Source organism: Peromyscus maniculatus, chromosome 6, assembly GCF_049852395.1.
Source record: "Peromyscus maniculatus bairdii isolate BWxNUB_F1_BW_parent chromosome 6, HU_Pman_BW_mat_3.1, whole genome shotgun sequence".
NCBI lineage: Eukaryota > Metazoa > Chordata > Mammalia > Rodentia > Cricetidae > Peromyscus > Peromyscus maniculatus.
In genome coordinates this window covers 78,882,433-78,896,816 of record NC_134857.1, presented here as the reverse complement: position 1 = coordinate 78,896,816, position 14,384 = coordinate 78,882,433, and the positions used below count along the sequence as shown (strand labels likewise).

Below are 14,384 nucleotides of genomic sequence, written 5' to 3'. Positions count from 1 at the left end.
GCTGGCACTTCCCTGTCCCATGTCCTCATTCCATGTCCCCAAATGGTCCTATTTGACCATTCTAATTTTCCCACTCTCTCCATATCCTCCTGAGACACTGTACCTTTCAGGTTGATATCCAGGACAGTCTGTCTGGGAATGGCACCCGAGACATCAAGGGAGGCAGCAGTGTGGATGACAACAGAGATGCCCTGGCAGGCTCTCCTCAGGCACTGGGCATCCAGAATGTCTCCCTTCAGCACTGTCACCTTGGCTTTTGTCTGCAGCTCTGAGGAACACAAAGCAGGTCATTGGGAAGCTTTCTGAACAGGTAGGAAGTTTCCAGACACAGTATCAGTGACCTAAGCCTCCAAGGGCAGTCAGAGTGAGGAGATTTTGGGGAGGAGGCCTTTCTACAGAAGAAACAATAAATAATCAACAGTCAGAATGTATCATTTGTAGGACAAGAGGAACCATCTGTGTCTATCCCTCCATTTGTAGAAAATGAATCTGAGCAGTGAAATTTGATTTATGCTTTGCACAAAAAACAGAGTTATGGGAATTCATATGGTGATTTAAAACAACCAGAGAGGTGGTGATAGTTAAATGTAAAAAGGGAGAACTAGGATTTAATTGATAGAGAATGGAGAATCACTTGAAGATTCAGACTGAAGGAGAAACAGAGACAGAGTCCTGTAACAGTGCTCTCAGGTTGCTAATGGACAGGCATGAAGACACAAGAGTAACCTGAGCAAGTAACAGGTTAATCAGATTGTGTCCTCCAGAGATCCAGTGAGGAGGACCCAGAAGAGGGAGACATGAAGATGGAAAATTCATCCCTGCCCCTGACAGGTCTTGATACTTTCTGAGTCTGGGCTGAGCACAAATGAAGAGTGAGCTCAATTACAAAGAGGAAACTGAAGCCCCAGTGAGAGAACTCTGAATGGGCTCCTATGATGGGTTTAGGTGCACATTTCTTATTGGATAGATACAATGTAAATGAAGCCACCTCCAAGGAACTGTATTACATCCAGGGGAAATGGATAGATAGCTTTAGGTTCAACTTACAGGATGATACTAAAATCACAATATCACCCAAATTAGTTCACAAAATTGATGGTGTGGCACATGCAGCCTGTATTTATACCCCACACTGGCTTGAGCTTCATAATTTACACATGACTTTCTCAGTTTGCCATCTCCTTTCCCAGCTATCTCATGAAATTACGATTCTAGTGTCCTTGATATAGGTTGGGGAAATTGCAGAAAGCTCTAGGACACACATCTTTCTAGTAAAGGCTCTATTGTCCCTCTGCCTCAATCTATTTATGCCCACTTCTCTATGCACTCTGTGACCAAGACTCATTTGAAATCAACTCTTTTGAGACATCATGTCAACTAAATTTGAAATGAATGCCAAAGAATAATTTGATAGAAGCAGAAGTAGAAATCCAGAGCTGGAGAAATCCTTCTCAGGACAGATTACAACCTCTCCTGAATGTGTCTACTGTAACCCCACCTCTCCCCTGTCAGGGAACCCCAAGAAGGCCTTAAAGTAGAGGATGATGGGGAAAAGCCTTCTGGGAAGGCAGCAGGTACCAGGATGTGAGTCTCTTCCTGTGTGATTTCTCCTCCACTCTTCTTAGCAGCTGACTTTAGACAGACAGGGTGGGAAGAGTTTCTGGGACAGGGCAGGAGGAGCCCAGATGCAGGACCAAGTAGACTCACACATCTGTTCTTTGGGGGGTCCTGAGATACCAGGAGGTGACATCTTGAGTGCTTTGTGGTAAAGCCACATCTCTCAGCTTGGCCAAGACACCATGGACTTGGCAATTGTTCTTCACTGCCACATCGTAGAGCTGATGCTGTGGTGTGAGCTGCAGTAGGAGATCCAGAGAGAAGCCACCACACTCCAGCCTTTAAAAGGACAGAGGTCACCACCAGACCTCCTGGACCCCTACCCTACTTTGTCTTCTTTTAGCTGCAGGATCTATAGGCAGTCAGTAAACATTGTTGCACCCAAAGTCCAATGTCCCCAAAGACCATCAAGAGACCAATCTGAATAGAAAAGCAATAAGTCTTTTAAACTCACGAGTTCAAACCCAGATCCCTTTTACAACCATCACAGCAGTGGAGTGACAGTGACCTTAAGCAGTATCAGGATAGGATTTTTATAGTGGTTAGGGTGGGTGGTCTAGGGGAATTCCAACTCTGTAGAGTCACAAACTCAGGAGTGGTGCCTACTCCAGGTTGGAGATGCTTGGTTTGAACAGATTGGAGTGTTGCAGCTGCAAGGAAATTGCCATATTCTCTAGCAGTTTATGTCATGCACCTTTATCATTTGCAGACCCACTTTCTCTGACCATTAGACATTCCATTTCTTACCTGCAGGAAACTTGCTCCCTCTGACAGCTATGGTATATAATCTGTCATATCCTTTAGGTTATGGTAGGAAATGTCTGGAACTCGTTTTTTATGTGGCTTTTAATTGTCTTGGTCAAGGGACAGCACATCATCTGATGAGTTTCCCAGGGCCTGCAGCCCCCAGCCTAAACTTCTGGTGGGTTTCCCAGGCCTTGCTGGCCCCTGTCTGGCCCTTCTCTGAGATGGCTGCAACCCTGTCATCCTCCCAAACATCTGTGTTTTCTCCTTGTCTATAGAGTCAGAAGACAAGATTTCCTTTGTTTTGGGATCTCATGGGGGTGGAGAAACAAAGAGTTTCCACCATTAAGATGTCTCTGACCCATTAGAACACCAGAAGGAATCTCTCTTACTGAGAGGAGGGTGATTCAGTTGAGAAAAAATGCCTCCATTTGATGCCCTCCTGTAGGGCATTTTCATCATTAGTGATTCATGTGGAAGGGCACAGCCCATTGTGGGTGGTGCCATCCCTATGTTGTATAAGAAAGCAGGCTGAGCAAGCCATGAGAGCAAACCAGTGAACCCCACCCTGTCATGGCCTCTGCATCAGTTCCTGGGTCCAGGTTCCTGCCCTGTTTAAGTCCCTGTCCTGATTTCCTTTGGATGATGAAGAGTGATATGGAAGCATAAACCAAACAAATATTTTCCTCCCCAAGTTGTTTTTACTCATGGTGCATCTGCACATCAATAGTAATCACTACTAAGAATCTTTAGGTTATTTATTTCTTTGTTTGCTTGTTTGCAACAAGGTGTCTAGGTTATTTTTAAGGAAGTTAAAATAGTAAAAAAATGAGGCAGAAATTTAAGGTTTATGTATTTTAGCATTTTGTTGTATGTAACAAAGGGAAACAACTGAGTATGGAAGGGGAGTGTGACATGTTTTATAAGGGTTTATGAGGATATATATAAAATAGGAAAATGTGTCCAAAGAAGGCAGAGGTAGATTTTTTGGATTTTTGATTTTCTTTTTTCTTTCTTTCTTTTCTTTTTTTTTTTTTTGGTTTGTTTGTTTCTCCAAATACAATGATGGTCCCAAATTACAAAAGGGAGATAAAACCCAGAATGAAGGAAACAGTTGGACTAGTAGTGAATGGAAGTAGAAATCTGCAAAAGGATTTCAGAAAGGCACAGGACTTCTTGTAGGAGGCACAGAGGTCCTCATGCCCACAGATAAGCACTAGGGGAACCTGGAATGTTAGTACACATAGTTGTTCCTTCAAGGGAAGGAATGCATAACCAGTTGTCTGTCCAGAAAGCTGGGAGCAGATGTTCTTTCTAGTCTAGTCAACTTTGCATAGTCTGTGTGTTTGAAAATCAAACTCAGTCCTACCCAGATCCATATCATAGGTTGATTTTCCCAATCTATAGAACCCATATTTATGGAAGGCATCCCATGTATTTTATCAAAGAGATTCCATGTGATCATGTCTGATACTTATTTAGCTTATTTTGTTCCTTAAGGTTTATGTATGTATGCTTTATTGTGCACATGTGGTTGAGTGTCACCAGGAAAATATTTGCAAAATTGTACTGTGCTTGAATGCACAAAAGTTAAACCATTCAGTGTCAGACTCCAGAAACTGAAACCAACACAAGCTCTTTAGAGGTATTGAACTGCCTTCTTGCCTCCCAGGGACTGTTACCTATTAGCATTGGTGCTCAAAGAGACCCCTGAAACTTCTGGGACAGATGCACATGAGATCAAATAGACAATGAACAGATATCAAGGAATATTAGCACCTGAATCATCTTTCATTCTCCATGTTCACATTGGGGAGTTTTCCCTATAAACAAAAAGCATAGGGTTCAGTAATCAACAAAGGGAAGAGCAAAACCAACAGGGGGTTCTTGCATCTGATCTTAATAGAGAACTGTGGCCCATCCCACACCTTTTTGGTGTAGGTTGGCCATCTATATTCTGACATATCCTGGGTCCATAATTGTTTTGGCAAATTTTTTTGTGTTGTTTTGTAATTTTTACCAAATACTTTAGCATTTTATATAATTTACAAATTAAAATGTAATGTCTTTGATTTACTACTGACTTTGAGATTTCAGGAGGTCCTGAAATTCCAAGGGACCTATATGTTAGACCTATATTTTCAAATATGCATTTATATATGTCCCAAGGTATTATAAGATCTCCAAAATTCTGACATTTTTGAATGTATGTTTTGTTATCAGTATCCTTATAATATAACATTACTACATGCTTAAAACATAAACATATTAGTTCTTTTCTAATTCCTTTAGGGGAAAAATGGAATTGTAATAATAATGTTGTTCTGCCTCAAAACTTTTAAAGTTTAAAGCTTAAAATAAAATTTGTTTGGTTCTTATTAGGTTTCTCTCTCTCTCTCTCTCTCTCTCTCTCTCTCTCTCTCTCTCTCTCTCTCTCTGTGTGTGTGTGTGTGTGTGTGCGTGTGTGTTTTACTTTTAAAATTGCTCTACTTCATTAAAAAAAAGTCCAAGGTCTGCTTAAACATCTGTGTGAGTTTACTATGTTCTGTGTATCTTGGTGATTTCTCAGCTGCCAATGTTGCAACCATCTGCCTGGGCTCAGAATTGGCCTCTGGGATTTCTGGCCACTGAATCTAGTGTAATAACAGAGATTCATAAATCATTTTGTTATAAATAATATTAAAGTTCTTTTGAGCTATTCTACTTAACTAAAAAAAAAACAGTTGATGGAGTCGGGCATGGTTAAACATCTGTAAAAAAAATTAACTTAAAACTTGTAATGCTAAATTGGAGCTGTTCTGGGAAACAACACATGGTTCTCCACCATCTGAACTAAATGAAGTGTAGTCAGGAGGCTGGCAGGCATCTTTGTTCAGGTTGGAAAAGAGGGTGGTCATGTGACTTCATTGCCATCTTAATAAAAGGTGACCACATGGAGTGGGCCTACTAAGGAGGCTGGTAGGCATCTATCTTTGCTAGGGTTGGAGAAGAGGGAGGTCATGTGACTTCATTGCCATCTTAACTAAAGGTGACCACATGGAGTGGGCCTACTAAGGAGGCAACAGCAGGTGTCCAAGATATTTTGGATTAGGATGTATTTTTGTTTGATAATGCCTGTCCTGTCCTGAGAATAAGGTTTATGGAAGATAGATGTAAAACATGGCTAATTTAATGAGGGTATTAAAGCAAGGAGGTTAGATATACATTCTTAAATCTGTCTGTGTTGGCCTGAACAGAACTTAGGTCAGGTGCTATAGGATGTTCTGTGTGACAAATGTGTTGCTCTGATTGGTCAATAAATAAAACACTGGTTGGCCAGTGGCTAGACAGGAAGTATAGGCGGGACTAACAGAGATGAGAAAAGAAAGAACAGAAAGGCAGAAGGAGACACAGCCAGCCGCCGCCAGGACAAGCAGCATATGAAGATACCAGTAAGCCACAAGCCACATGGCAAGGTATAGATTTATGGAAATGGATTAATATAAGCTATAAGAACAGTTAGTAAGAAGCCTGCCATGGCCATACAGTTTGTAAGCAATATAAGTCTCTGTGTTTACTTGGTTGAGTCTGAGCAGCTGTGGGACTGGCAGGTGACAAAGATTTGTCCTGACTGTGGGCCAGGCAGGAAAACTCTAGCTACAGTCAGGAGAGACCCTTTGCTAGACTGCTTACATTTTTCTCTTAGTGGCATATCTTGGCAGGGCCCACTGAAATGTACCCACATCACATTTTGTGTTTGAAGACTCTCTGAATGGGTAGGATTTGGATAGAGAGGCAGGAATGGGGTTTTTCAGACCATGCAAGGACAAGTTGGAAGTTCCAACTGACAAGACCTTTGCGACTATTGCTTGTTAAAACTCTGAAGGCTATTACTTTTAACACAACACTACTGGCCCAGTATCATAAGATGCTAATCATTCCTACAAAACAGATAAAATTTAATTTGACAATGGATTCCAGATAAGTGTAGCCCAAGAACTACTCTTTCCAAACCTCTTTGTTGCTCAAGTTGTCTTAAGTGTGTGGACACTGAGGTGTGGTGGTTTGCATGAGAATGGCTGCCATAGGTTCATGTATTTGAATACTTGGTCCCCATTGGTGGAAAGGTTAGGGGTGTGGCCTTTTTGTAGGCAGTGTGTCCCTGGGTGTGGCCTTTGAGGCTTTAAAAGACTTGCATCATTCCCAGTTAGTTCTTTGTCTTGTCTTGTGGGTCAAGACATGAGCTCTCAACTATGGCTATAGTGTCATGCTGCCTGCTGGCTGCCCTGGTATCAGATAAGAGGTTTTATACAGACCCTATCTGACAAAGCCATGGGATGGGTGAGTGGGATCCAAGCAAAAGGGTTAAATCAACTTGGAGAGTATGGAGAAAAAGATGTGTTCATAAGGGCCTCACACTAGGAGCAAGAGTCCTTCATAGGCTACATCCACTGAAGGATGTGAAAATGGAGCAGCTGGGAAATGATTTAAACCCAGTGCTTGCACTTGGCCTGGAGTGGGGGAGAGATACAGAAAAACACAAGGTGCCTCTCCAGCATCTGTAGATACTTCCTTTGAGGATGGGAAAGACATTGGAGGAAACCCCATGACACATATGAAGTCCACCTGGCCCTCAGTCTGCTTCTATCCTGTGTATATGCTCTCTAGTCCCCCTCTACCTCTCCCTCTCTCTATCTCCCTACCAACTTCATCAATTTACCTTTACATTATAATCACTTCCTGCTATGAACTTCACTCTCCCCTAGTCTTAAATAAAAAGAAATTACAACGCTGATTGGAAATGTTCAAAGGAGGCAGGTTCCCACTGCTCAGGTCTCTAGTTTAACAATCTTTTGCTAGTGTTGCACAATATTGCCATGTGGAGACAGTTTAAGACAAAAAGCTTCCAGCAAGGAGAAAACTGATCCTCAATGTCTAAATAGGAGAGCAGCCTGAAGGCCCAGGCCCTGCCCATGGCCATGTTCTCTAGTTCTGGGTCATCCAGAATCCACTTTTTCCAACTATGCAGTGCCTTTGATGCTGTCTCAACTGTGATTGTTCCTGCTGAAGCTCTTCACAGATCCACCTGTTCCTTACTTGGTGACAAGAAAGCCCTCCCCATGCCCAGTCCGTGTTCACCATCCTCCAGGTCACTTACTGGATAATTCCTCCTTGTGTTTTGGAGTGAAGGACCTGAACAAGGCCCTGATCTCATTCACCTCTTTCTCCTGAGCCAACATGCGGATGATCCTCTGGCCCAGAAACCCTCCTGCTCCTGTCACCAGGCAGCTCCACACAGCCATGGCCAACACAGGACACAGATCTCAGTGGCCTCAGGTGTGGTATAATGGCACCCTGGGGAGGGATAGAAAGAGAGGCGCAATGGGTACAGAGTCATGGGGTTCCTACTATGATGACATAGTAGAAAAAGATGTCCTCAAGGTGGTTCTTGAACATTTCTCTCATAATATCACTTCCATGATTCCAAAATGTCTGGGTCTTCTTCAACAAACAAGCAAAAGATCAGTTCTGCAGCAGACACCAGATGTGCAACCTCTAAGTCAGGTCAGCTCTGACACTGAGACACTGTCAGACCTCACATGTCAGGCTGTGCCCCAAGGTTGTCCCTCTCACATGAGATGCCACTTACAAGCCTCAGACTGTCTTACCTGTGCTTCTGAAAAAGTGTGCACACACTGGGGCCCTACAATCCCTCACTGCATATGACTAATTCCTGTTGCTCCTCTTGGACTTCATGGACCAACGCTTACATCAGCTGATGCTGTTTCCTCAAACTAGAAGCCTCTGAGTCCTCATCTGAATAGATCTCAGCTGAACTTCTGCTAAAAACTAAAAAGTTAAAAGATTAAAAAGAGGTCTAGTTCCTGGTCCTCATGCCTTATATACCTTTCTGCTTCCTGCCATTACTTTCTGGGATTAAAGACATGTGTCACCATGCCTGGCTGTTTCCAGTGTGGCTTTGAATTTGCAGAGATCCAGATAGGTCTCTGCCTCAGAAATGCTACAATTAAAAGTGTGTGTGCCACCATTTTCTTGTCTCTATGTGTGTCTAGTGGCTGTTTTGTTATCTGATCCCAGATAAGTTTACTAGGGTGCACAATATATTGGGGCACACAATATAGCCACAAACTTCCTATTAAGGATATTACAAAGGATATGGAGGAAGAAGAGCACAGGCTGAGGAATGACAACGGGGAACAAGGCTTCTACCTTCTTGTTTGATGTGCTAACTCCAAGAATGTCTAACTGTTCAGCTACCCAGGATCTTAGAAGGCTGGGCCTTCTTGCATCAATTGAAAATCAAGACAATGTCCCACATGTCAATCTCATGTTGGCAATTCTTCAGTTGAGGTTTCCTTTTTTCAGATGACTCTAGGTTATGTTGGGTACAAGCAAGGGTAATTAAACATGGCCAAAAGAATATTTGCTCAGTGTGTTAGCTGTAATACTCCTGATTTCTTTCTCAGTCTATTTGTCATTTATATACAAGAGGGTTCTTGATTTATGTGAGTTAATTTGGTATCCTGCTACTTTGCTGAAGTTATCTGTAGGAGTTATCTCGTGGAATTTTTATGATCACCTAAGACTATCTTATTATCTGCAAATAAAGATATTTTGACTTCTTCCTTTTCAAGATGTATTTCCTTCATCTTCATCAGTTGTGTTATTGCTGTAGCCAAGACTTCAAATACTGTATTGGATAGTGATGGAGAGAGTGGACAACCTTGTCTTGTTCCTGATGTTAGTGGAAAAGCTTTGTGTTTCTCTTCATTTAAGTTGATGTTGGCTATCTGTTTGCTGTATATTGTCCTTATTCTGTTGAGTTATGTATGTTCTTTTTATTCCTGACCTTCTCTTCATTAAGTTGATGTTGGCAAATATTCCAGTGCAGGACTGTGGTAGAGGGAGCTAAGGTGCACAAATTTTGGGGAGGCAGAGAAGCCACACAGGGTTACAGCTGTCAGATAGTTCTCCCACCATCCTTAAAGCCTCAAATTGCACTTTTCAAGTGAGCAAATTTGCTGAATTCTGAGGGAAAAATTGAGTGGAAGCCTAGGAATTTGGATCAAACTTAGTAATGCTTCTGCTTGTGAAACAAGAGATCCCCCAGGAGTGTAACCTGAAGCAAGAAGTAGTTGAGAAACTACATTACAGGGAGTGGGATGAGCTGCCAGAAGGGACACTCCTAGAAGAACCTTGGTATAGATGCTGGGTTTTCATTTGATGATAAAGTTCTCCCACCACTATACCTTAAAAAAACTTTGTTTCTTTATTTTACATCCCAGCCACAGTTTCCCCTTCCTCCTCTCCTCCCAATCCTTCCCCATAACCCCTCCCTGTTCCCCCTACCCAATCCACTCCTCCTCCATTTCTGTTTAGGAAAGGGCAGCCATCCCATGAATATCAGCAGAGCATGACATACGGAGCTTCCCTAAGACTCATTACCTCCCCATATATTAAGCCTGAGCAATGAGCAGTAGGGTCCCCAAAGGCAGTAAAAGGGTCAGCTTCCCTCTTGCTGTCCCGCCCTCCAGGTGCTCCTCTCTCCACTTTTCTCTTATACAGTACAGTGGTTAATTTTTCCACCATAGACTCCTGGTGGCCTCTGCTTCTTGATTGTCATCATGATTTTGCAACTCACTCACACTAAGCAGTACCTTCAATTCACATTTACATTTATGTTCAAAGCATTCTGCACCTTCCCTCATCTTCCCTTCTTGTACTAGCTATATGATAAATCCTGTGTCTACTGTACTTGTTTTTCTGTTTATTCAATAAGAATTGCCTACCTGATCAGATACTGTTAACATTGAGGTGAAATGTGTCCCCTCAGCACAGAAACCTGGTGAATGGCACTCAATGTATTTACAAGGACAGTGCAATTAGCTGTGAATAACACATGGAGGTGGTAAAGAGAGAAGCTTTGTGGAGTGGGTGAGTAAGGAGTTGAGAAGATTGCCTTAGCAGAAAACACATCTGTCACTTCTTCTGTTGGTAAATTGATACCTATTGTTTACACATATTGGGAGCCAAATCTGAGAACATGAGTGAGTCCCCCAATTTCAGATTCAAGCATTTATCTCAAGGGCCTTTCAAGAGCCTTTCCTCTGAAAGACTCCAAACTCTCTCACCCCTGTAACGAGAAGAAAGGAGAACAGAAAACAGTTAAAGGTATTCAAGACATGGAGCCCTCCAGAACAGCTAGAAGAACCATTGCCAACCATTGCTTGTCTCATGGTATAAAGATATCCACTGTGGAAATAGCAAATGGGAAGCTCACCCATGTAACTGGAAACCTTCTCACAAGGCAATAACTGTGTAACAAGTATTAGTTACTTTGTATTGCTGTTGCAAGACATCACAGCCAGAGCAACTCATAAAAGACAGCATTAAATTGGACTCACGTTTTTGTTTCCTGGGGTTGGAGATCAGGATGGCAGCAGGCACAGCTGAGAGCTCCCTTCTTGATCCGGAAGCACGAAGCAGAGTGCGCACTAGGAGTAGCAGCTGTTCAAAGTCCACCTCAGAGACACCTCCTTCAACAAGGCCATATATCCTAATGCTTTCCTCACATTTCCACCAAAGGGGACCAAGGATTCAAGCATGTGATTCTATGAGGTCATTCTCATCCAAAGGCCACCAATGCTGTCAAGCTCCAGCAAGACTGTTTCAGCAGGGCCTCCCTGGTCATTTCTGTCAGTGTTTTAAGAACCTTATTTGAGATTACATTTGCTTTCTCTCCTACTTGGGCTACTCTAGTCATTTCTGATGGGTAGTGAAAGGCCCTGGTTTGATGATTTTTTTTCCTTGTCTATATGCCACTTCTCCCTGTCTGCTACTTTTTATTTGTAATGTTATTTTGCTAGCTATATATTTAATAAAAAGCCACTGATTCAATACTGAAAGGATAAGTATAATAGACCATTTTTCTATACGGCACACAATTCATGCAATTTTCAAAATCCAGTATATGCTGTTTCTATTTTTGAAGATGTTATTATAATAAAAAGGAAAAGGTGAAAATAAAAGTTAAAGAAAAGAGTGTATCTGGCCATTGCCACTGTGAGGCTGAGTTCAGAACTTGACAAGTGAGCTGGGGATGTGATGGGATGAGTGGAACTTCACCCCATGGAGACCTGGCCTCTCACTCTCAGTGGGTAGAAAAACAGTGGGAGTAAATGCCTTTTGCATTCAAAACTTCACTAAAGGGTTAACATTTAAAGGTTTTGGGCTCTTTTTTTTTTTTTTGCTTTTTTTTCCGTGCTTTCTCCTAATAACAAACAGAGTTCACTGTTCATGTTTATTTTGGAGTTCCTTTGTGTTAGCTGGCACTAACTCAATGTCACCTCTTGTAAAACTCAGACTTTTGTTCGAGAAAATCAGTGTGTGAGAAAAACATTTAATGAAATCTATGCAACAATTAAGTGTGCATACCTAATTGCAAAACTCTTATACTTTAACAGCTTTCTGGGCAGATAATCTTAATTTCTTATGTGATGTCACACATGCAATTTAGTTTCAATTCTTTTTAAAACTATTTTATTGATTCTTTGAAATTTGATACCTAATATTTTGATCATATTTACGTCAAATCCCTCCCCTTAACTTTGCCCAGATTCATCCCCACTCAACACATCAATGGGTGGAATTAGAAAAAAAGTCATCCTGAGTGAGGTAACACAGACCCCAATAGTCAAATATGGCATGTATTTGTTTACACCTTAGCAGCTAAGTCTTTGATAAGCAGGCTATGATCTATTTAACCACAGAGGTTAGGTATAGATAAGGAACTAGGGGTGAGAGAGAAGGAATCCCCTGAGAAGGGGAAATAGAACAGATAGTTGTGGATGAATGGGGAGGGATGGGAAAGGGAGCATCAAATGGGGAGGAGAGGAAAGAACAGGCAAGTGAGAGAATACTGGGAGGGATGGCTAAAACTAAGTGCCATTTGAAAGTTCGTATGGAAACCTAATACAGTGGAAACTTCTTAAAATACAACTTGTATAAAACATCTCTAAATTGGAATCACCAATAACGGGGAGACAAAGCCCCAACTAGACATCTGTTACCACGAAATGAATGTTGAGTGCTGGAATGGATTACATCTAATCTAATTTGGTTGTTGGCCAAAGGGACCCCATCAGAACCCCTAGTTAACCCAGGCTATTGCCAAGGCTGTTGGTTGCTCTCCACAAACTGATGGTAAGGTCTTACTGTTGAACAGCACTGTCAGACCTGACATGTCAGGCTGTGCCCCCAGGTTGTCCCTCTCACATGAGATGCCACTTCCAAGCCCCAGACTGTCTTACCTGTGCTTCTGAGAAAGCGTGCACACACCGGGGCCCTACAACTCCACACTGCATATGGTTACTTACTGCAGATCCTCTTGGACTTCATGGACCAAAGCTTACATCCATTCGCTTCTGTAGCACGAATCTTAAAAGATCTTATAAATGAAAACAAACCCAGAGCCAGGTATTGGGGTGAAAGCTGAATGATCAGAGAAACAGAACAAGCCACAGCTACCCTCGCCTTGCCAACATCTCAGCTGACCCTGTTTCCTCAAACTAGAAGCCTCTGAGTCCTCATCTGAATGGATCTCAGCTGAACTGTTGCTAAAAGCTAAAAGTTTAAAAAATTAAAAAGAGCTCTAGTTTCTGGTCCTCATGCCTTATATACCTTTCTGCTTCCTGCCATCACTTCGTGGGATTAAAGGTGTGTTGTGGGAGTCCACAACTGACTCAGTTTCCCAGTTTGAATCTGAAGTCTATTCTGAGACAATGGAGTTCAGGCTTGTTTGCTTCAAGGCTGTGAGAAAGTTCTGATTAGCCCACAGAGTTTTATTAAAGGGCTGTGAGAACGTCCTGATTAGCACACAAGAAGGAATACACTAGCTAGCTAGATGCAGGCTGCTGATGCCAGCCAGAGGTATATTGAGATAGAAAAAGAAACTGTCTGGTCCTTGACTCAAGCCAGGATAGATAGTGGCTGAATGCCTATGCTGTGTTGTTCTACCTCTGTCCTTCAAAACTGTATATAAGCTGGCTGTGAAATAAACTCAGGTCTGTCCTGCATTGACCGGCAGACCTCCCAACTCTTTTCTGTCTTCTTCAATGTCTCTTCAATCCATATGTCTCTATCCAGCCACCCAGCTGACTATCGACAGGCTCTGACAGCTTGTGTCACCATGCCTGGCTGTTTGCAGTGTGGCTCTGTGAGTGGAACTCACAGAGATCCAGATAGATCTCTGCCTCCGGAATGCTAGGATTAAATGTGTGTGTGCTGTCATTTTCTGTCATCCATGTCTGTCTAGTGGCTGTTTTGTTATCTGACCCCAGAAAAGTTTATTAGGGTGCGCAATATATTGAAGGGACACCATATCACCACAAGCTTCCAATGAAGGATACTACAAAGGATACGGAGGAAGCAGAGCACAGGCTGAGGAATGATAACAGGGAATAAGGCTTCTACCTTCTTGTTTGATGTACTAACCTCCAAGAATGTCTAACTGTTCAGCTACCCAGGATCTTAGGAGGCTGGGCCTTCCTGCATCAAGACAATACCCCTCAGGTCAACCTGATGTAGGCAATCTTCAGTTGAGGTTTCCTCTTTTCAGATGACTCTAGGTTATGTTGTGAACAAGCAAGGGTAATTAAACATGGCCAAAAGGGTATTTGCTCAATGTGTTAGCTGTAATATTTCTTGTCATTGTTCTTATAAACTTTTCTTTGCCCCAATACTTTGAGCAGCTCACAGTTAACTGCAGAGCATGTATATGCTCATCTGAAAAACACGGCAATATTTATTGTAATAAGCAGATTCTGATCATGTGTTTGTTGGTTTGTTTGTTTAGACTGACATCAGTAGGTGAGAAAATCACCTTATGATAGAAACTCTCTAAGGCTTGTCCAGTGTACAGCCCATAGACCCATGTGGCCAAGGAGGTCTATAAATTCAGCCAACAGAAAGTTGTGAATTTAATTTGGACATTACGAAAAGTTCATTCCACTTTTTGACTCCAT

The 14,384-nt window shown here is 42.2% G+C and overlaps 1 protein-coding gene across 3 annotated transcripts in view; it reads right to left on the bottom strand.

Annotated features, from left to right (window-relative positions):
• Positions 1-14,384, bottom strand: part of LOC102912479 (NADPH-dependent 3-keto-steroid reductase HSD3B3-like) — a 107,673-nt gene that overhangs the window by 6,862 nt on the left and 86,427 nt on the right. The window contains exons 1-3 of one of the 3 annotated variants that reach the window (XM_076574678.1): positions 10,767-10,988; positions 7,499-7,695; positions 104-268 (exon numbers count right to left, since the gene is read on the bottom strand). In XM_076574678.1, coding sequence (XP_076430793.1) covers positions 104-268; positions 7,499-7,643 — 310 coding nt within the window. In that variant the 5' untranslated portion in view covers positions 7,644-7,695; positions 10,767-10,988. Of the gene's footprint in view, positions 1-103; positions 269-7,498; positions 7,696-10,766; positions 10,989-14,384 lie in introns of those variants that run through there. The other 2 variants (XM_076574679.1, XM_076574680.1) reach the window with 2 other exon arrangements.